At 47.0% G+C, this 23,211-nt stretch overlaps 1 protein-coding gene across 1 annotated transcript in view; it reads left to right on the top strand.

Annotated features, from left to right (window-relative positions):
- Positions 1-23,211, top strand: part of tim (timeless) — a 132,774-nt gene that overhangs the window by 36,675 nt on the left and 72,888 nt on the right. Inside the window, exon 4 of the mRNA XM_075888753.1 lies at positions 456-517. Within this exon, the coding sequence (XP_075744868.1) occupies positions 456-517 (62 nt within the window). The remainder of the gene's footprint in view (positions 1-455; positions 518-23,211) is intronic.

The raw sequence follows: 23,211 nt of genomic DNA, 5'->3' as shown, positions 1-23,211 counted from the left end.
GTAAAACTCAAACTCAACAGAAGCGATCTTTCAAAATTGATGGCAGTGGAAATTCCTATTCATATAAAAGTAAAATTTTATCCATGCTATTGGCAACATTATTAACATCGCATATGCGTATTCAAACACATACGACAATGAGAAAATAAGGGAAGAGCAGGCTGAAAACAGGCATTCACAGGGGTATATTTACGGCCTACTCTTTGGAAGACATAAAAAAAGAAGGTAGCAGGAGAGAAAGACGAAAGAAGTAAAAAAAGTAAAGAAAATTGGGCATCTCTTCCTAAAGGAAGCTTCAGTCTGTAATAATAATCTTCATGAAACTCAGACAGTTCTCCAAAAAATTACACAGCGGTGCTACACTTTTCCTAATTTCATTCACTTCTTGCGCTTCTTTTCCTTCATCTTCTTTATTATATTTTTCTAAAATTGTTCTCCAAACATCTCCGTTACAGGACATTCTACCAGTTTTAATCCATTCTCAAGAAAACCCATGCATCTTTCGCGCCGTTCTCAGGTAAGCTTTAGCAAATTATTGTCGCACTGATTTTCAAAATCGTGCGCAAATGGCCACATTTTAATATAGCTGATGGAGCACAGTTTTAACAGCCAGGTTTGCACCGTTGATGGTTTGGTGCTATTGTTTTAGTGTGTGTCTGTGCCTTTCTTTATCGCCACTATGTGGCGATAAATTTAGCGATTGGTGTTCATGTCATCGGCTTTGAGGCGTCTTCCGTATTCCAACAAGCACACTTGAATTTCATGGAAAAAAATATTTACTATATTACGAACTAAATTTGATCGTGAATTTAAGATTACCCACACTGATCTAAGAACATATGGAAGCAAAAGACTTTTCATTGTAAGGGCACGAGGAAAATTCATTTGTAGTGACCTGAAAAAAAAAAAGAGGTAAAAGAGAAATGTGAAGTGGTTAGCCAGTACAAGTTGTTTTAACCCCTTCTTACCGTCACCATGCTGTGTTCTCTGTTAAAATATAAACTCTCACTTTAATTAAACATTAATTTAAGCACTCTGTTAAAGAAAGTTATGCTGTTCACGCAACACTCTACAACCCTAGCCATCGAAACGAGAGCTGCGTCGTCTCTTAGCTATCAACAGATCAGGTAAGTCATCTAGGTTGAGCGAATCAAAACTACGTGACTCGTAGGGCAATCGATGCGACCGCCGGTCAAGGAAGTGCCAATATAACGCAGCAGGTGTCCACAAAGCCACCACATGCACCGGTGCAGTCTGTATGACAGCAGTCTGCAAGATGTCCCAAAAGTCCGAAATTCCAGAACCGGATAATTTTCGAAATTAGTACTTCCTGATGCGAGCTTCGTAGTCTCCATGCTGTTGTTTAGAAAGCTTCGGCGTGTCCTCGCTCTATCAAACAGCGTAAATTGTTGTAAACGTTTATTAGTCTTGAATGACTAAACGAAGCATCAGACTCCATATCAGGTCACGATATTTAGGTCCTCTTACGAGTCATGGTGGGATGAACAGTGAAGGGGACACAAGCTATTGTTGTCTTTTTTGTACTTCTTGCTTCTTGCTTTCTTCAAAACAGGCGAAGTGTTAGCGACTAATCATATAAATATATATATATGTATATATATTTATATATATATATATATATATATATATATATATATATATATATATATATATATATATATATATATATATATATATATTATGACGACTCGGTTGTAGCGAGGTTTATTGGCCATGAACTCGGGAACGAACAAGCGCAACGGACCCGACAAAGAAGCGCTCCTGCCAAGCAGATGATGATTGTCAGCCAGAACATATGATGATGATTGACTGCTGTTCAGATGAGGATGAAGCGCATAATAGATGCCTACAATATATATATATATAAGGGAAAGAAGTGTATACCTAAGGGCTCGTTTTTCCGTGTTTTTAACACAATAATAATGAGATATAACAGACAGTAATGCCAAGGAATGTACAGGGGAAGTTATTAACATTAATGGAATGTAAATAAGAAGAAAGAAAAGTGGATGAAAAAATTACCAACTGTAAGCAGGAATCGAACCTACGACCTTCGAATTACGCGTTCGATGCTCTAACCACTGAGCTATTACAGCGGCCCACATTCCATTAATGTTAATAACTTCCCCTGTACATTCCTTGGCATTACTGTCTGTTATATCTCATATATATATATATATATATATATATATATATATATATATATATATATATATATATATATAGTTTGAAATAAATTGCAGCCTCTTCATCTGTCCTCAGTGCGTAAACTCGTTGTTACAAGCGAGCGATGCATTCTGTTTCTGTGTGACTTCATCGGCACGAAGTTTTCGACGTCATTAAACTGGCTCAACGCTTTTCTAGCGATTCTGCACTATTTTTGGCTACTTTCTACTACCTAGGCATCTCGTGTTAACTGCGACAATCAAAACAACATTTCAACTTATTTGCGAGATTATGCATTAGACGACAGTGTTTAAAAATAATTTGCATTACGTTGGCTTGATATAAAAACATTTGGAAAGCTACTTTGTGAAATTTATACATGTGCTTTTTAATTGCAAGAAACTCTTACTCATCGCTTGCTTAAACGGTCAGTACATTTGCCGCCGCTATTATGAGTTTAACGGGGCAAATATTCCCCCTTTCAGCAGAGATCTAACAGCTCTAGGGTAGGATACAAGCATTCTTCTTTGTACTACACTGCGTCGCAGTAAATTTTCTCGGGGATCAGGCGTTGTTCAGAGTGTAACGCCGTCTGCCTCGTTGTAACAGTGGCTAGGGGTTTGGCAGCTGACCCGACGGTTGCATGTTCGATCCCGGTCGTGGTTGTCGCATTTCAATGAAGGCGAAATGGTAAAGGCACGAGTACTGTGTGAAGTCAGTGCACGTTGAAGAACACCAAATGGTCAAAATTTCCGGGGCCTACGGCGTCTCTCCTAATCACATCGTATCTTCGGGACGTAAAACCCCAGATATTCCTATTAGAGAGCGTAACGACACGCCTACATCAGCCAACGAAATGTTTGCGTTAGTTAGTAAGAACATCACTTTTCTCTCTCTTTTTCTTCATCAATAAAGCACCGTAGTGCTGTCTAAGCAATTGTGCCCACGTCTGCCCCAAACACACATTCTGAAAACAAGGACCACATAGCGTGGTTGACTCTACACCACAAGCTTTCTCTGAGAACATGGAAGGCCCTTTTTCGGGCGTGACAGTTCCATACCATACCCACTTTTTGTTGCTTTGTCAGGTTTGCTTTAGCTCCCCACGCTCACTAACACTGTAATTCACCTTTGAGCAGCTATAGCTTTGATGGAGAACAAAGAAAAGCGTGGTACTTCGTCTAACAGATGTACCAAATATTTAATTTCTCGATTATTAAAATATTGGCGCGGTTCTATCTGACAAGGAAGGTACAGTATCAGCCAGAAAAAAAACGGAAAACGCATAAAGGAAATGCGCAGCAGGGATCATAGACGTATCTGCACAATATGCTACATAGGTAACACGGTGATATGACACGTAGCCTTAGCAACTAAGGTACACTTTGAAGCATCTACGGTAAGGAGTTACTTGATGTGCAAGGTGAAAAAGTTGCATCTGACGAATAACTGTTTCTTCGCACCAGCACTTCAAGAAGGCGCTATGTCCTTCATGTCGATCTTTTCGCACAAATTTAACTACACAATTTTACCAACGGCTAGTAGATGTTGTGTAAACGAACGCAGGGTGTGGACACACTTGTGTAGACACGCTGCGTAAATCTGTTAATGCTGTATAATACTGTTGCAGTGCGCACTGAGAAGAGTAAGTATACTAAGCCTAAGATTTAGTATCTGCTACTTCAACATTGTTTGCCAGCGAATAAGAATATTATTCGAATATCACGCGGAGGGGTCTACAACGAAATAAATGCGTTCATTAGTTTCATTTAGGACAACCGAAAAATCCCCCCCCACGCGTTCATGACGTTCGAAAGAGATTAGATCGTACACTTTGAAGGTGCTTGAGAGGAAGCTAACAAAAAAAATCTGGACATATGCGAACCATCCGAGTACTTTAAAAACAAGGTAAGCCATCGCAAGTCTAGAATTTATTCTATAGCTGTGTTTGCCTGCCTAAAAATGCACGATTCGAAAATGAAGTGTTGAGGAATACGCCTGTTATCGCTGTCACTAACAGCAGCGGTGCTGACTTTGTGGGTAGACGTCGAAAAACTTTCCCCTCTTTTTTCTCTGAAAGATAGAAATAAACCTGTCTCTGAAGCGATGTTACGCCATGGTCCTATCTCATAAATAAACATAGCCGTCGAAAACGAACTTATCTTCTCAAAAAAAAAAAAATGACCCGACGATGGCTGACGTAGGTGAGATCGTCAGCCTCGCTTTGTGTGCGTGTCGCCGCAGCTTGGAACCGCCATTGAAATTGAGAGGCATATTTTTAGAAGCAACGGGCGTCTGAAAGAATCGATGCCTCTTTGGCACACGGCGGCACGTGCCCACCTCGTTCCTAAGAGTGACGCACTTCTGGGAGATAGACCAAATAAATATATACAAAAGCCGAACAATGGCAACGCGGTCGCATAACCGGCTTATCGATTTCTACACCATAAGCTCGTCATGCCCGCATCGGCCTTTTGCCGAAGCTCGGGGTCGTTGCAGTAAGGCAGACAAACAGAAACGCGGGGTATGCTGCCCACGTGCGATCATTGTTGGCGCATCTGCGTACTAACGCTCCCATTGAGCTCCTGCAGTGTTCCGGCGCGCTAGACTTCTACGCAGCGCGCATGTAAGACGTCCCACTGACCGGCGTCACCGAAGGCTGCAGTAATAGGTCTCCGCGGGCTGGCGCAGGGCTATGTGCGTAACGGAGGAGAACCGCGTCTCGAAATAGCACGTTTCACAAGCGCCGCGTTTTGAAAGCACCGCAGTTCCAGCGGGTGCTCACCCGATTTCCACCAGCTCAATTGCTATCTCCGCGCGGGCGGGCTGGCGCTTATATACCGACTCCCGCAATTATGTGCCGCGCGTTCGCGTAATGATTTACGCCAAAGTATTGAGTCTAAAAGCACTTTAATTCAGCCTTACCACTGTGCGTCTCGTAGTCATGGTCGACTATAGGTGTCCGGTTGTGGCCCTCGCACTTCGTTCGTATCGTCCAATGTATTCCTTCCGTGATTCTTTCGGTCAACGTCAAGTTTCTTCGCACTGCCAAAGGAGCTCCGAGAGGACAAGTTGAAGAAAGCGTCTTCTTAAGCCAGAAGCCCCCCCCCCCACCCCCAATTTAAGCTGTTCACTAGAAAACCGTACGTATGCCACCACTGAGCACATTAAACTAATTTTCAACTGACAGGTAACTACCTGACAGCTGATAGGCGTTTGAACAAATAAATCACATAGAAGCAATGCCCATCGACGCTTTAGTGAAACGGCTATTCACAAATGTTATCACGTGACACAGTGCCACCACTCTGGCCACCTTAACTTGATATTATCATGACGCGACGTTCAAGCAATATTTGTTTCTTCTTTTATTATTCGCCAAGACAGCTTGCAACGTTCACTTCATGTAAATGTAGTTATTCGCTGCTACCCTCATAACATATCCTGAAAGACAAGTACGAAATTCGGCAGGCGACGAAGAGTCAAATTCTAAGCAATGATGTCACGAAGACGATGTACGATGCACGTGGAAGGATTTATGATCATGGCAGGCGAATGCACATGAGAAGTGTTAGACATACATTGAAGAATTATGTGTCTGTTGGTTCGACAGGCTGAAAGACAAAAGAATAGGTGTACCTGCAGAAAAGCAAAGATGTCCGCATGAGCTCTCTGTTGCTCTAGCTTAATATTTTCCGATAGGAAAAAAGAATGGAGGAGAAATTAAGAATGAATGAGGATAACGGGACACGTAGAATAAAGTTAAGGTGATGTGCAAATTATGATGAGGAGGATAAACGAAAAAGAAGTGACAGCTTTACCGCAAGCGTCAAGCAATGCAATGCGATAGCAACCAATTGTAATGTTATATAAAGTGAGGCTCGCAGCTAACTCTTCTGATCCCCCCTCACGCAGCTCTACAAAACACTGGTGTAAGAAGTTACAGCCGCTCCAGGAGAACTTTTCGCACAGTCTCTGCGCGTTGAGAGCGCAGCACTTAGAAGGGTATACGAACAGTCCGCTGATAGCGGCCGAGATAGCGCGCGCCCACCCATGGCGACCACACCCGTAAAATCAGCTCAAAGTTGCTGCTTGAACAACTACCCCCCTCCCTCTCGCATCTTTCCGTGCTCGTTAAAGATAGGCGGGGCGTTTCCTTTCTGCTTGAGCCTTCGACAGCCGGTCTAACAGGCGAGGAATCTTATCGCATGCGCCGTACAAGTGACGGAGATGGAGGAGGAGAAAAAAATCGCAGCATATCCACGGAGTAAATAATTATGTCCGGGCCGAAACATCCATCCGTCCGACGGACGAACGAACGGACTGACCCACGCTTCGCCCCACTCATCATTCACTCCGTGGGTATGCTCTAAAAACCACTAACGTAATCTAGTTATATTATTCCCAAGGACATATGCACACAACACCATCTATTGATCAACTCATAAACTAGATGTGGCTACAGACTGCTACTTCTACGACTACGGAGGAGGAAACGATCCACGGCCTAAGGAGCTTCGCCCCTGAAACTCTATTGAACAGAGGAGTTTGGAGCACGCGGGCTCCTGGCCCCCCGCACGATCCCGCTGCACTCCAGCTTTAATTTGACGGTGGTTCATGGCGCTGGCATCCCGGTCGGCAACAACTGCCTGCTTGACCGGGTCCTCTGAACGTAGTAGGGTCCCCCAGTCTACCCAAATGTAGAGGCGTTTATGGCCTATTTGGGAGGATCCACCGGTCATTGAGAAAGAATGTGCATATCACAAGTATGAAGTTCAGGGCAGATATAAAAGCTGGTGTTAGAAAAAGGGCGGATAGTGCAATGTAATGAGAGGGTAAGGAACAGTGTGTGTTTGTAGATGGCGGCAGAGGGTGGCCTGTCGGTTTCTGAGAGACTTGTGCGGTGGAAGATAGAGCTGACGCTCTGCTATATAGGCCTCTGAATCAACTCGTTGAAAGCGTGCGCGCGCTCCATCGTAAATCCGGCATCGGAGGCCTCCAGTTTCCGGTTTAGAGTACCTCTTGCGAAGAGGTTGACGGCCTCGTTTCCAGGATTCTGGGAGTGCGCGGGCCCCAGATCGACTCCACATTACGGGGTGGGGTGCAGCAGACGAGTCCAGGTCGGCTCGTCTGATATCTGCCTCAGCCGCGTTCGTCGCGCCCCCTCGCGCGCGGGTAGAATGTATGGTGCGCTCGGGGATCTTATCAATTTGGACTTTATGCGGGGCATGACGGCGACGGCGACGGCTTAAATTCATTGAGATTGCTACAATATTGCTATCACAATAATACAAAAGTTCGCCATGATGTGGTAACTGTGATGGCAACCGGAGGTATCTAAAAAGCATACCTTCTCATTTAACCCCGACAAAACTGTTTGCATCAGACAAATGACCTATAACAAACGCATCTGACTACAGTATCACGTTCAATAACAGAAATCAGCATCTCTCGTTCTTGCGTGTATACTCTCTGCATGCGCAAAATGCATGGGGGTGTTCAAAAATTTCTAGCTCTTGAGATTGGTTTAAATGCAGTATCGCTGCGGCTTATGAAAAGTGTATAGTAAGACGTGGATGCAGCACCAGGACAAATATGGGGAATAATACGTGTGAATTTCCCTTCGAGCTTGCGAGGCGTGCGGGTTCATTGTAGGCACCACATGTGCCGTAGGCCTTGTCATCGATAATATTTACACCGAATAATCAAACGTCCACTTGCATACTGCGCGCCGAAGCAAGGTTTTCATACCTTGACAGGAAAAACGCACTTCAGAAGCATTCTGCTCCTGGCTCTCTTGTTTAAGCATCTGCTTGCTCGTTCCTGATGACGTCAGAGAGCGCGGGGTAGCCATACATTTTTAAATAATAGCGAAGCGCAGCGATTTTCAAAGCTAAGTAGATACACTAGCCTCGTTTCACAACAAATTGTTTTCGAAAAGCTGGTTTAGTATCGCAGTTTATGGTCTGTGCACGAATAGGATCTTCGCAGAACAACTGAATAGCCCTACGCATAGCATTGAGTTTCATGGCAGTTGGCGTTACATAATGCTACGACTAGCATAACCAGCCCAGCGGTCATTGTTTCCAGATGACTAAGGCTGTGCCGGGAGCACATGGTGTGGAAGGCCCATCCGTACATTTAATTATTTATTTATTTATTTATCTGTTTATTGATAATACTAATTGTTAGGGTTTCACGTCTCAAACGACCATATGAAAATCAGAGACGCGGCAGTGGAGGGCTCCGGAAATTTTGACCACCTTAACGTGCACCTAAATTTAAGCACACTGGCCTGAAGCATTTTCGCCTTTATCGAAGATGCAGCCGCACTGGGCGGCTTTCAATCTCGCCACCTGTTGGTCAACGGTCAGTCACAATAACAACTAGATCAGTGTAGCGGGCATCCCGTAAAACGTGCTAAATTGGAGAACGACTGCTGCTTCATTCCGGCGGTCTTTCTAGTTTCCGACGGTGCGCAGAGAAAAATACAGCAGAAATGCGATGGTGCGAGATTGTTTGGATACCCTGTGCGGTGGCCCCGCCGCGGTGGTCTAGTGGCTAAGGTACTCGGCTGCTGACCCACAGGTCGCGGGATCAAATCCCGGCTGCAGCGTCTGCATTTTCGATGGAGGCGGAAATATTGTAGGCCCGTGTGCTCAGATTCGGGTGCACGGTAAAGAACACCAAGTGGTCGAAATTTCCGGAGCCCTCCACTACGGCGTCTCTCATAATCATAAAGTGGTTTTGGGACGTTAAACCCCACATATCAATCAATCAATCAACCCTGTGCGGTGACCTCAGTGGACTGATTTAATGGTTTTCAGGAGTGGCTGAACTTTAAAGATCTGTGAAAAAAACAGAGACGTGTCATTCGATGAAGATAGACAATAGCAGGAAGTTTTAGCTGGGTTTTTAAGGCGAAGACGCTTGATTTTGTGGAATGACTTGATATAAAAAAGCAGTTTTTAGGTTCTGTGCTGACTCGAGAATCATAAAGTTAGTTTGGTCGGAATCAAAAGACAAAATAAATAATGTACAGTTGACGCACCCTGAAGTTTAGGCTTGGTGACAGTTTTACAGGCAGGTAATTTTACAACAGGTAGTGTCTTGATCAGAACATACGTATGTATCCAAGGGCATGGCTAACAGAGTTTACTGTGTGATTCGCATGGTTGCTCTACTATCAACTGCTTGAGAGATGGAGCGCTATACTTGGAACAAGCTTGTGGAAGCTTTAGGATGATCGTTAATCTTTTAAGTAGCCGGGTCGTGGTTCTGGTGACGATGAACAGAGCTTCAGTGACGTTTCATTTTCATTTAGAGATATGAACCAGGTAGCACACGCCCCTGCCGAATGCTTGAGAGGTCATGCTGTGACAGAAAACACCACCAAAGTTGTTTATAGAGCGGTAAAGGACACAATCATAGGCAAAAGAAAAGAGCAGGTGGATTTTAGGTCTAAGCGAAAGAGGAGTGTCCTTATTGTATATTAGAAAAAAGACCGGCCCAAAGACAGAAGAATAGTTGCGCAAGTTTGCGGTTTGTTAGGCATCCTTGAATCCAGGTGAAAACATGCAGGTGAAGGTGTGGATGTCATGTGTACAGCATGGTCGCGCATTGCACTAATAGCAACTGGGCGTGTTGTCTGAGGCCACACGCAGTTTTCGGTTACCCTAAAGTAACTCTATCCAAAAGGGCTGAGGAACTCTGTTCCTGTATATACTCGTGGGGTATAATCTTCACCCTAAAGTGCTCTCACCACGCGACATTGTGCTTTTAGGAGCGAAGCTCCTTAGGGTGTGGGTCTGTCGATCTTCCGTTGGTGTATGTAGCCACCAGTGGCACATACCCGTTCTAGAGCGGTTATGTGTCACAGGGGATGCGAGATGGGAGATGGCGGTACTTGGAGTGTTCACTAGAAGGACGCCTGGACGGACGCGTGGACGGACACATGGATGGGCGGACAGACAGACTAGCAAACGGACAGACGGACGCGCGGAGCGGATATGTGCCACAGGGGATGCGAGGTGTGAAATGGCGGAACTTGGGATGTTCACTAGATGGACGCACAGACAGATAGACAGACCAGAAGGCAGGCGGACTCACGGACGGACGCACGGACATATGGACAGACTCACGGATGGTCATGCGGACGGACAGACGGATGGACGGACTCATGGACTAACACACGAACAGACGGACGGACATATGGATGGACGTGCGGATGGTCGAGCGGACGGACGGAAGCACGGACGGGCTGACGGACACTTCACCCCACGCATCATCATTCACTCTGCGAATATTATGTGATTTTTTTTAATGCGATTTGTGCAAAGTCGGCCTCAAAAACTAAAAAAACCGCTCGTTCTAAAAAAACCGAACTTCCCAGAAATTTGTCATCGACTTTGCTTGATCTGCACTATATATTTTGTTACCGTGCTTTAGAACAAGCCGAAAGTCGAAGTCTGATGAACCCTTTCGAAGCAGCAGGAATATTCAGCTTTCTCTTTTCACCACTAAACTTGTAATGCCCACAGTACATGTCGGGCAATTAGGGGATTGAGAGAGAGAGAGAATAAGGAGAAAAGCGGGAAGGTTAACCAGGGCTGAGCTCGGTAGGCTGTAGATGGCGCCTATACTAGGCCAACATGCGAAGGTAAATTCGAGAGGGCTATAAGAATGTTGTGACTGTGTGGCACATACTGGTTGTGGTGATTCGACCTGCTATGGGCACGCACACAGTGTTATATGCCAAAGGCTGAAAAATAACGTACACTGAATGTAATGTCTTATTCCAATAACAGCACGGCCTGCTTATATGTGTATTTGTGAGTCGACACTACATATTCTCAGATTTCTAGGTACGAACGAAGTTTCGAAGCACTGCGCACTTTAGGGGAAGTAGGCTGTTGTATAATGTGATTTTCGCTTGGTGTAGCGCGGTAAGTGTGCTCGCGCCAAAGAGAAGTTTTCTTCATGTTCTTGTTCAAGCGCCTTGAGGTTGATATTAAGCGCGGAGCACTTTAAGTAAGACCACTATGAAAATTGAAAAAAAAAAACGCTGAAGCGAGCGAAATATCGAAAGAAAGAGAATGAAGGGCGAGAAGATAAAAAGAAAAGTCGAAAAGATAGAGACACAGAAAAAACTGGGAAATGCAAGAGACTACAAGAAACGACAAGTGGCGTAGGTGTTAATTGAAGAGAAAGGAGGAGGGGAGAGAGAGAGCAAAGCAGAGCATATAAAGAATGAAAAAGAGAAGCATATAGCGAGTGAAGGGCAGAAACAGAAACAAAGAAGACAGGATAAAGCAAGAAAGAAGAGACAAAAAAAGACAAAAAGAAAGAAATCAAGAAAGGAAGAAGAAAAGAAATAAGAAGAAAGAAAGAAAGAAAGAAAGAAAGAAAGAAGGAAGAAAGAAAGAAAGAAGAAAAGGAAGAAAGAAAGAAGGAAAGAAAGAAAGGAAGAAAATACAAGAAAACAGGAAGAAGAGACAGGAAAGACGGAAAGAAAGAAAGAAAGAAAGAAATGAAGGAAGAAAGGAAAGAAGGAAGGAAGGAAGGAAGGAAAAACGAAAGAAAGAAAGAAAGAAAGAAAGAAAGAAAAAAGAAAGAAAGAAAGAAAGAAAGAAAGAAAGAAAGAAAGAAAGAAAGAAAGAAAGAAAGAAAGGGGGGCAAGAAAAAATATTGAAAGACCAGGCCGAGAATGATATAAAACGAGGAAAAACACATATAAAAAGCAAAGAGAATTGCTAAGCACAACAAAAGAAGAGAAGAAGAAAAAACTATAAGGACACGAAGTGGGCCATTTAGTTCTGCACTTTCTCCAGCCTTGGCAGCACAGGTGCGAAGCTGCCGTAATTTTTTAATGTAAATTTATTTTATATACGAAGCTGTTTCTGGTGAACTTCGGCGACATTGACCGTATCTATCTATCTAGCCGCCTGCGGCTTTAAGTTTTCCTGGCCGTTTCGATAATGGGATCTACACCGAAATTGGTATGGTTTAACATGACTGTATGACGAGCGTGAGTGATGAGATACAACATGAAAATCATGACATGTATGTCATTATTACCATGATTTACGTGACATGGTGTTTCTGCTCTTGCATTGGTTTCGTTCACATGACATATTGAAAAACAGGTATGGTATGAATTGACTGCATGGCGAACATAAGTGACAACACTCTTAAAAAAGTATCGAGCAAAAAGGGTGTCTTTTTGTCCCACAACAATAATCGTCATCAGGCTTGCGTGCGCTTCCTTTCTTGAAAACTCGGCGATGGCCACTTTCCTATCGAGAATGCAATGTAACCCTGATAATGGGCATGTCGATCGTGACCGGAATGTACCGGGCGCCGGGCGATAGCGCAAGGATGGAACGCAATATAGATTGATATGTGGGGTTTACCGTCCCAAAACCACCATATGATTACGAGAGACGCCGTAGTGGAGGGTTCCGGAAATTTCGACCACCTGGGGTTCTTTAACGTGCACCCAAATCTGAGCACACGGGCCTACAACATTTCCGCCTCCATCGGAAATGCAGCCGCAACAGCCGGGATTCGAACCCGTGACCTGCGGGTCAGCAGCCGAGTACCTTAGCCACTAGACCACCGCGGCGGGGCAGGAACGCAATATAGACGACGATTATTGCTGTGGGACATGAAGACACCCTTTTTACTCGCTCTTTTTTTAAACTGAAGCCCTAACGTGGAAATCATGACATGCGTGTCATGTGAGAACATGACTACATGACACGCTCCTGAAACACTAGCGGCCATTTCGCTAGCTTCACATATAAGAAATTCGGTATTACGTGACGCGAACGGACGACGAAGGTCAATGACACGTCCAAACGTTATAATCATGAGGTGCTTATCATGTAAAACATGACTACGTGCTAAGCTCATAGGGCACTCGTGGCAGTTCCTCTAGCTTCACATGTACTGAATTCGGTATTATGTGACATGAATGGACGACGAACACAAATGCTAGGCGCAAACATCATAATTATGACAAAGAAGTCGTGTACGGCATAACTTACGTCTACCCCGTAACGTTGTGCTGAACTTTAAGCAACATAGGCAGTAGTTATCCCAGCAAGAGGTGTTACCATCAGCTTTAGGACTAACCACTCCAAGGCATCTACAGAAGCGGAACTAGCTGCTTTGCGCGCTGCACTTTGTGTGGTCAATCGGGAACCACCGCAACAATGGTCGATTTTCAGCGACTCAAGGGCTGCCCTACAATCTGTGCTCTCAGCACTGCGTCGCGGCCCGTACGAACAGCTTGTTTTCAAAATTCGATGCCTTCTCCACATTTTACTCGAGAAAGGGCATCATGTGACGCTTCAATGGCTGCCAAGTCACTGCGGCATCATAGGGAACGAACATGCCGATACTGCCACGCGGGCAGCCCTTGAAGGAACACGAGAAGAAGCCATACCACTTTCGAGGACCGATGCTGCCAGTAATCTTCGACGACTTGCGCGTGAAATCACGTTTTCACTATGGTGCCTACCAAGCATCAATACGAATCGTCAACACCACCTGTCCTCTTTGATGGCTCTCCGCATGCCCACTGGACTCAACCGAAGAGAAGCCACCCTTCTTCATCACTTATGGCTAGGAGTGGCATTTACAAAATCTTACTCCTTTGTCATAGGAATGGCCGACAACGCTCTCTGCGATGCCTGTCATTGCGAAGAGACGCTACACCACATCCTGTATGACCATCCATTGTATGAAATCCAGAGACAGTCACTGGCGTCCGCTTTTGCGCGCATCGACAACAGCCAAACGTCTGTGGACACTATTCTGTCAAGTGCCCGAGAGAAGACATTGCAACAGAAGGCGACGAAAGCTCTGTTGAAATTCCTACGCGACACCGATTTGAACAAGCGACTGTAACAGCAATGTCGCACACCGCGAAAGACAAGACTGGACTATGACTGAGTGTGCGCGCGTGTGCTGCCGAATGTGCTGTTTCTCTCTTCCCTCGCTGCTCTCTTTCATCTCCCCCATCCCTCTCCCATGCGCAGGGTAGCAAACCGGCTGCCTATAGGCTGGTTAACCTCCTTGCCTTTCTTTTCCCTCTATTTTGCCTCCTTCCTTCCTTAAGCAACATATATACCAACCTGGGGACCGCCAGGTGGCGCCGTTTTGTTTGGCTGGCCGCATACAGTGCTCCACTTTCACGTGTTCTTGGCCCGTTACCGGGCCCCGCCCGTGTCTGGACAAGCTCACTATTCCTTCTGGAAGACTTCCGGGACACGCCGACAATAACCGGGCCCCGGTCCGACCCCAGGCTGGCCCCCCAGGCCCCTTCAAAAGTACGAAGCGGCGCGGCGCCGCGCTAACCCTAACGCGCCGCGCCTGCACCTCCACGATGCAGAGTCCCGCCCAGCACTCGACACCAACGACAACTTACGCCCTTTCGGTAAGCCCAGCCTCCTCCTGTCGTACGCCTGATACAGCCGTGCCTCCGCTGTCACCATCTGGCAATGTCACCAGCCCCGCGCCGACAACAATACAGCAACAGGCAGCGTTCCTCAACAGCGCGCACGGTCCAGCAACGTGCAACGCTGGTGGCGTCTCTGCTACTCTCAGCTTGATAGCCACGCAAACGCCGGAGCCCGAGAGCCGTAATGCAGCGTTGGCATTGCAATCAACCACGCCTGCTGCTCTCCCCACCTTATCTGCGTCTGGCCTACCCATTGGAAATTCCGAGTCTGTCGACAAGCGCGTTTCGACGAGCGTCGTTCCTTCCATCGCCGAAGTTTTGCCTTCCATCACTTCAGCTGACGACTTATCGACGGAAATGGACTTCACGGCATCGCAAGTCAACGAAGACAATACGCCATCCCCTGAAGGCAGCTGGAACACCGTTAGTGCCAATCGAAAACCTGCCTCGACCGCCCGCCCCCGCTCCGAGCTCATCACCGTCGGAATCCAACTTCCACCCGGAACACTCACGCCGAAACTGCCTCTCTATGACCTGCTTTCTACCATCACAGCCGCCGCAAATCTCTCTCCCAAGACCAGTGCGGAGGTCACCCTTCAAGCCAAACCTGCTCAGAGCCTTGTGTTTCTGAAAACGCACTCACCTCTAACTGCCCACCTCCTACTCTCCCTCACAAGTCTGGAACTTAATGGTAAGCCGATCACCATTAAGCCCTATGCCCTCAGTCCTCCAATATCATGTCTCGGCGTCATACACAACGTCGGTGGTCACTTCACAACATCTCAGCTCTTGCATGACCTCGAATCCTTTACTTCAGATATACTCGCTGCACGTATGATGGGCTCCACTGAATCCGTCCTCATAACATTTGCTGGAACCATCATCCCTCGCTTTGTGTACTTCAAACGCGTCTCTTTCCGATGCCGTCCACATAAACCCAAGCCCCCTACTTGCACTCGGTGCCTTGCTATAGGGCACCGTGCTCATCAATGCCCCCGACACAGCGTTCCGGCCAAGTGCCGCCGCTGTGCGTCTCCTCTACCGGCAGATCCCGATGCTCACGTTTGCGCCCAACCCTGGTGCATTCATTGCCAAGTCAACACCCACTCATCTCTCGACTCCACCTGCCCCTACCTTCTAGCTAAGCAACGCGACTGCGCCAAAGCAGCTTTTCTCCGTCGCACAGCCATGCGCCGAGCCACTCAGCCTTCGCCGCCCTCCTCTTCAGCGCATGAGCTCCTATCACCTCCCGCAACATCCCCCCCGGGCTCATACGCCGCTAAGGTTAAGGGAACACCACCCATGTGCACTTCTTCATCAAACACACCTTCACCAACTTCAAGTAACGAGAGCCGCTCCTTCGATCTGCGACTGGCTATGTTGGAGCGCAACCAGCGCGAGCAACAACGCGTCTCAGATGAGCTACAACAGAAAATACTTGCACTGACACAGACACTCGCAACTACCACATCCTCTCTTACCTCTCAACTCACGGAGCTAAATAAGCAACTCACCACACTCAACGCCCCGACCTCCAGCTCCCATGTAACCAAATTGGCCGACATGGTCGAAACCACCACCACTGCACATCACACTCGTTTGGTCCAGCTAGAAAATTCAATTGTCCGGATTCTTACGACCCTCGAAACCCAATCTAAGCAACTGGAATCTTTCACCTATATGCTTAACTCCCTGCAGGAGTCACTTCCCCCGGCAAAAAAGAAGGAACGCGCACGCGTAGGCACTTCCTCTACTCCAAAGACCTAGATGGCGCGTGAAAAGGACCTCGATATTTTGCAGTGGAACTGCCGCAACTTTCGTCATAATAGGACCCCTCTCCACCAATATCTTCTCACCCGCCAAACATTACCCCATTTTCTCCTTATACAGGAGACTCGGGCGGCCCTTGCCGTCCCAGGCTACCGTGCATATCACGCTACGACGGGAAAGCCACTTGCGTCCATTTATGTACGCAATGACGTTCTCGTTGAACCACTAGACGTACCCTCCCCCCTCCTGAAACATTTAGTTGGTGTGGTCTATTACCAACCATCTACCCGTATTTCTCTCGCTCTGATGTCATTTTATAACCCCCCTGTCACGTGCTCTTTGTTTAGTGCTCTTGGCAAATTCCTGCACTCCCTTCCATCGACCACCCATATCCTCCTTGGGGGTGACTTTAATGCTCCTCATAGGCTCTGGGGTTACCCCCAAACACTCAAACCAGGTCGCCTTCTACACTGCCTCGCCCAGGAACGCCATCTCACCCTTCTTAATACTCCTGACACCCCTACTCGAGCGGGCACTATTTCACAGCGTTCCACTACACCCGATCTCACGTTCTCTCGGAGTTCCCTTCCTTTTCACTGGCAGGTCTCTGCTGAAAATTTTTTCAGTGATCACTTTCTCATACACATCACCACCCCTCTTTCCCACAATAGGCGGAAACAACGAGTCGCTCACACTGACTGGGAAGCATTCCGTAATAACCTTTTGTCTCACTCATTTAAAACTTACGGCGACTGGACGTCGCGGATCTCCGCAGCAATGACATCCTGTAGTCGCCGCGCTCGTTTTCAACTCCCCATTCCTGACCCTGATCCTCACTTCCTCCAATTATGGCGACGTCATAAACGTTTGAAACGCGCTCTCCGCTCGCAGCCACACAACTTCCAACTTTCCTTCCGAATTGATGCTCTGCGGGCTGAAATTGTCGCTTACGGCACTTCTCTCGAGCACTCTCGTTGGAACACGCTGTGTGACGGCCTTGACTCCGCACTGCACTCGCGCTCTACATGGTCTCTGTTTAGGTCTCTCTTAGGTACCAAGCCTGCCGCTGCTCCCACCCTAGCTAAAGCTCTCACTCAAGGGACTCCATCTGATGTGTTTGAAAATTTAAAATCTCTGTATCTCCCACCCCCCCTCACACCTTCCTACCCAGATTACTGTGGCGAAGCTAACCCAGACCTGGACCGCCCATTCACGCTCAGGGAGCTGGAAGCTGCCTTAGCCACTCAATCTACCCGCTCGGCACCCGGTGAGGATGAGATAACATATACTACATTACGTAATCTCCCCGACAACGCGAAGGAATTTCTCTTACACACATTCAACGAAGCATGGAACAGCGGCTGTCTTCCAAGCTCTTGGACATCATCTCTAATTTGCATGATTCCGAAGCCCGGCAAACCTCCATCTCTCTCTAACCTTCGCCCTATCTCTTTGACGTCATGCGTTGGCAAGACTCTTGAACGAATGGCCTTGACTCGACTGTCTGATTTTATTGAGGCGAAAGAGTTTTTCCCTCCTTCTCTTATTGGCTTCCGACGCCACGTTTGTGCGCAGGACATGTTCCTTGTTCTTCAGCATACTTTTCTTTCACCTTCTCGTAGTCAGATCCATGCGCTTGTAACCGTCGATGTAAGGAAGGCATTCGATGGCGTGAGTCATGACCACATACTCGCTCAGCTCTCCTCCCTGTCATGTGGCTCCCGCATGTATTCTTACATCCGATCATTTCTTTCCAATCGAGTTGCTCGCTTCAGAGTCGATACTCATTTGTCTAACCCACACTCCCTCACCCGCGGCACTCCTCAAGGTGCCGTACTATCTCCTACTCTATTTAATATGGCTATGGCCCCCCTTGCCTCCCAGCTGTCCCAAATACCTGACCTCCACCATATTTTTTATGCAGACGACATCACTCTCTGGTGTACGTCTGGATGTCCCGGCCACGTGCAGGATACTTTGCAACGTGGCCTGGACCTTATCGCTTCCTTTCTCGCTACTGCTGGCCTGTCCCCTGCACCGGAGAAATGTGAACTACTTTTGCTAAACCGGTCTGCGTACCAGCGCTCCCACAATACCCTCATCTCCCTACATCTTTCTAGCTCTCTCATCCCCACTGTTCAGCAATGCAAAGTTCTTGGCTTCCCTTTGCACGCGACAAAGAACGCGCAGGCCCTACATCACGCTGTGAGGACTTGCCATTCGGTGACCCACCTCCTGCGACGCGTTGTCACTCGGCAGTCGGGGCTCCACGAGGCTCATGCGTGCCGGGTTGCACATGCGCTTGCCCTTAACAAGTTCTTGTACTTTGTACCCTACGTTCATTTCACCGAAACGCAACTCAACACACTCGAAAGAGCTCTATTAGGCCTCTACAAGGCAGCTCTAAACCTCCCTCTCACTACCTCTACCACTAAGCTCTTTGCCACAGGCCTCTTCCATCCATTACGTTCTCTTATTTCTCTGCACCACGACTCTCAGATTGCCCGTCTTTCTCTCACTCGTCAAGGCCAATGGCTATTAGCCCAAGCTGGTATCCCTCACATTCCCGTTTCCGTTCCCACCTTGCCTTCTGCCGCTAGCACCGCTGCTTCTAACCTTCGCATCCTTCCCCTCCCATCCAATATGTCTCCCGTTCTTCACGCCGGCCGGCGTCATGCGGCAGCACAGCATCATTCTCCTCCTCTCTCTACACAGGGAGTTGCCTACACAGATGCCTCATACATGGCTCCTCGGGGCTCGTGTGGCTACGTTATCTACCATCCACACCTTTCGGCACCTGACACGCACACCAGCGGGCCATACTTACACCCGCCAAATGTACTTTCGCTCGAGGTCCTTTCCATGGTCCACGCCATGCAGTCATTTTCCTCCCTCCCTTCTCTCCCCGAGTACACGATTTACTGCGACTCTCACGCCGCCATCCGTCACATACAGAACAACACGTTGCCCCCTGCTCTTCAACAGGAGGTCGAGCGAGCGGCCTCTGCTCTTCAACCCTCCACTGTCTTCCTCCGCTGGGTTCCTGGGCATTCGGGTATTAACGGTAATGAGCTAGCTCATCAGCTTGCCCGCGATATATTGCACCGGGCACCGTTCATTCCCTGGCCCACACCTTCGGAAGACAGTGAGAGCTCCGCGAATAACGATGGGCAGATCTCCTTGCGTCACACTATCAAGGAGGTATATCTCCAGCTCCGGCTCGACAAGCGTCTTTACCCTCCCCCTCATCCATCACTCACGGCGCTCGAGGCTCGAACTCTACGGCACATCCAAATGAACTGCTTGATAACCCCCTCTCGCCTTTTCCTTTATAAATATAGGTCTAACCCCTGCTGTCCTAATTGTCCCTCCCCATACGCTGACCTGTCACACTGCCTGTTTTACTGCCCAACTGCTCAGCAATCCAGCTATTACCCTCCCCCATCCCTTTCCATCACCTCCTGGCTCGACTGGATCGGCGCCGAAGGGGAAGAAGAACAGCGTCGACTGATCGCACAGGCGGTCGAAATGCTCGGCCTGTAAATTTGGCTGAATAAAAGTCTATTACTACTACTATACCAACCTTCCTTAAGCGTGCTTCGCATATTATCGATTCCACCTGTACGTGCGATGTGCCATTTTTTTAAAAAAAACGACATAGCTAAAAGGCACAAGAATCGCGTATGATGGCTCCTCACGGATGATCTGTCCGGCCTCTGTAAGCCTTTCACACGTAAGAGGCAGACTACCGCTGTATGCACACTTCCGCGCCAAATATTGTATAACGTCGGCACGAATATATATATATATATATATATATATATATATATATCGAAATTGGCTTGAGCGGACGAACGTGCGCAAACTTTTATTACTCCTACGTTTCGGCCGGCGTTCGGCCTTCGTCAAGATATATATATATATATATATATATATATATATATATATATATATATATATATATATATATACAGTACATTACACGCAAGATATACATACCTGAATGTGTGTACAAATACCTCACGAAGCCCGCATTATCTGGTTGTATAATTGAGTTTTTAATATAGCCCTGGGCAACGTGTAGACTATATTTCGCACCGCTAACACAGTACCCCAGCGTATGAGTGTGGGTGCGTTTTACGCTTAAGTGGGAATTACGCGCGTATATTCGTCGATTTCTTTTCCCGTTCAACATGACATTTACCTACCTTCCAGTCCAGCGAAGCCTGCTGCTCTCGTCGAAGCACGTGTCTATACACAGCGCACTCTATGTGAACTCTACCAGCTTTCGCCTTTACGCCGTGAGGTACGTTTTACTATGAACGTCACACGTACACAGACCAAACAAGAGCCTTTCTATGTGTATACCGGCGGCCTTCGGCAGCTAAACCGAGTATAGCGTGTTTAACGCTATTGCTGGTGCGTGACCAAGCCCGTGCACTGTTCGGCCCCGTGAAGCTCCTGATTGCTTAGCGCGTGGCCTTGATGCCACAAATGCAAGATGGGGGCAGGCACAGAAAGGCCCCGCAGCATGCCTCTTTTACTGGTGAATAACAACCCGCCGTGACAAAGGCCATGCCTATGAACAACGGGGCCGTCAGCGATGGTTGTCGCAGCAGCCCATGTGAACGCATACATTCAGTGCGCACGTTTCCAATCGGTGCTAAATATAGTCGCCACACTTCGCTATCAGCTGTGGAGACACGGGATCACATGGATGCACTTGTCGTTGCAGGACCGTGGGAGGCCTAGTTTTTGTGTGTTTTCTTTTCCTCGGCCGCTCTGAACGTGCAGGTCTGCGTGTGGGCGTGAGGTTCGTATAGTGTTTCATTGTTAGGTGCTGCCGCGACAGTAGTCTGAAAGACCGTTCTAATGACTCGAGGTAATTCTTTTCATAGTCCGCCCGATATAACGCTCGTATTCGAGACTTCTCTGCGTAAGCTAGCTTTAGCTCATCTTGTCTTCGTATCCTTGTGATGGTTAACCGATTTAGTAAGTCGAATCCCATAAGTATTTAGTGCGTCGGTGGTCGCCGTTCTGCACCGTAAATTTCTCGTACTCTACATGGCACTTGCTCCAATGTACATTGAGGCTGCTCATTAACGTAGCCAGTCAGTCAGTTATTGATTGATTGATTGATTGATTGATTGATTGATTGATTGATTCATGGATGGATTGATTGATTGATTGATTGATTGATTGATTGATTGATTGATTGATTGATTGATTGATTTTAATAGGTTTCGCCGCATAGAAAATATAGTCCTGCACCAATTTAAAGGCACTTTTTTTACATTCAGACACGCTTCAAGACGATGGTGTCCTCATAAAATGATCCTCGATTCGGTGTGTTTGTCCTGAGCAGCAAAACACATTAGACGCTGGAAAGCTGGCTGAACATGAGCCATCATGCATCACACAAGACTCGACAATTATGCGCGAGCTATGATAGATACTACGTTAAATATGGCAAGCCAAATACTTTCAAGCAGGCGTTCATGAAAACTTCCTTGAACAAGTTCTTAACTGGCCTTACTGTAGCGTCTTTTCCTAATGTTCTATCTGGTGGTGAATAACTTTTCCACTTGTTTCAATATCACTTTTTCATATATTTTGAACAACTTTGATCATTGCGATTTACGTGGTGAAGCGGAGGCAGTGATAACCTGTAAGATATATAGGACTATTTTTCTCAGATTTAAAATAAATACCATACAGGTAACTTGCATGTAAATTCAGACTAACAACAAATACGAATGGCCTTATAGTATGGGTTGGTTTATGCGGTTTCAACATCCCACGGTGATTCATGTTATGGCAGACGTTGTATAGAAGGGATCCGAATAATCTCACGTGGCGGGGTCATGCTCACAGTGAGGCGCTCACTACAACACCACTGCCCCGCCGCGGTGGTCTAGTGGCTAAGGTACTTGGCTGCTGATCCGCAAGTCGCGGGATCAAATCCCGGCTGCAGCGGCTGCATTTCCGATGGAGGCGGAATTGCTGTAGGCCCGTGTGCTCAGATTTGGGTACACGTTAAAGAAACCCAGGGGGTCGAAATTACTGGAGTCCTTTACTACGGCGTCTCTCAATCATATGGTGGTTTCGGTACGTTAAACCCAAAATATCTATCTACTACACCACTAGCAGTGTTGATGTTATAGCCTGACTCACGGATATTGTATCCAAAACCCAAAAGAACGCTAACACACGTCTAAAATCATCGCGGTACAGTGAAGCGTTTGAAGGTATTGCAACACAGCCATTGTGTATGCCGACCTGCCGAGTCAAGCTAAGGCTCTCTAACAAGCGGCGTCTGCGAAAGCGGGGATCCAAATATGAGAGGTCGCTTCTCGCACGTATTCCAACGCCCTTATTGATGGACATCGCGTAATTTCAAACCTTGTCAGGCGCATTGTGTAGCGAGAGGCTGCGTTGTTTATCAATACAGCGCTGTTACCGACAGTGTTACTGGTGATCGAGCAAGATCCGTCCGTGTTTCTACGAAGTGTGATAACACCTTTAAAAATTAGCGCCTACAGACAATGTACTTCAGCGGTCAGAGGAAGTGGGCACTCCCGTAAATATGGCGCTAATAACACGAAACCATACGTGAAAACCATAGTTACGATAACTAAACACAGAATCTACACATACGTCGCTTCCATATTCACATGGTTGGAGGAAGACCCTTAGACATACGTGGCACTTGCGCTACCAACAACGGCTTAAGAGCGCAAAACACATTTTTTTTCTTTTTATATATGTATTGTCGCACGAGTCTTATA

This window comes from Rhipicephalus microplus, chromosome 1, assembly GCF_043290135.1.
Source record: "Rhipicephalus microplus isolate Deutch F79 chromosome 1, USDA_Rmic, whole genome shotgun sequence".
Taxonomy (NCBI): Eukaryota; Metazoa; Arthropoda; class Arachnida; order Ixodida; family Ixodidae; genus Rhipicephalus; species Rhipicephalus microplus.
This window is presented reverse-complemented; position numbering and strand designations above follow the sequence as displayed.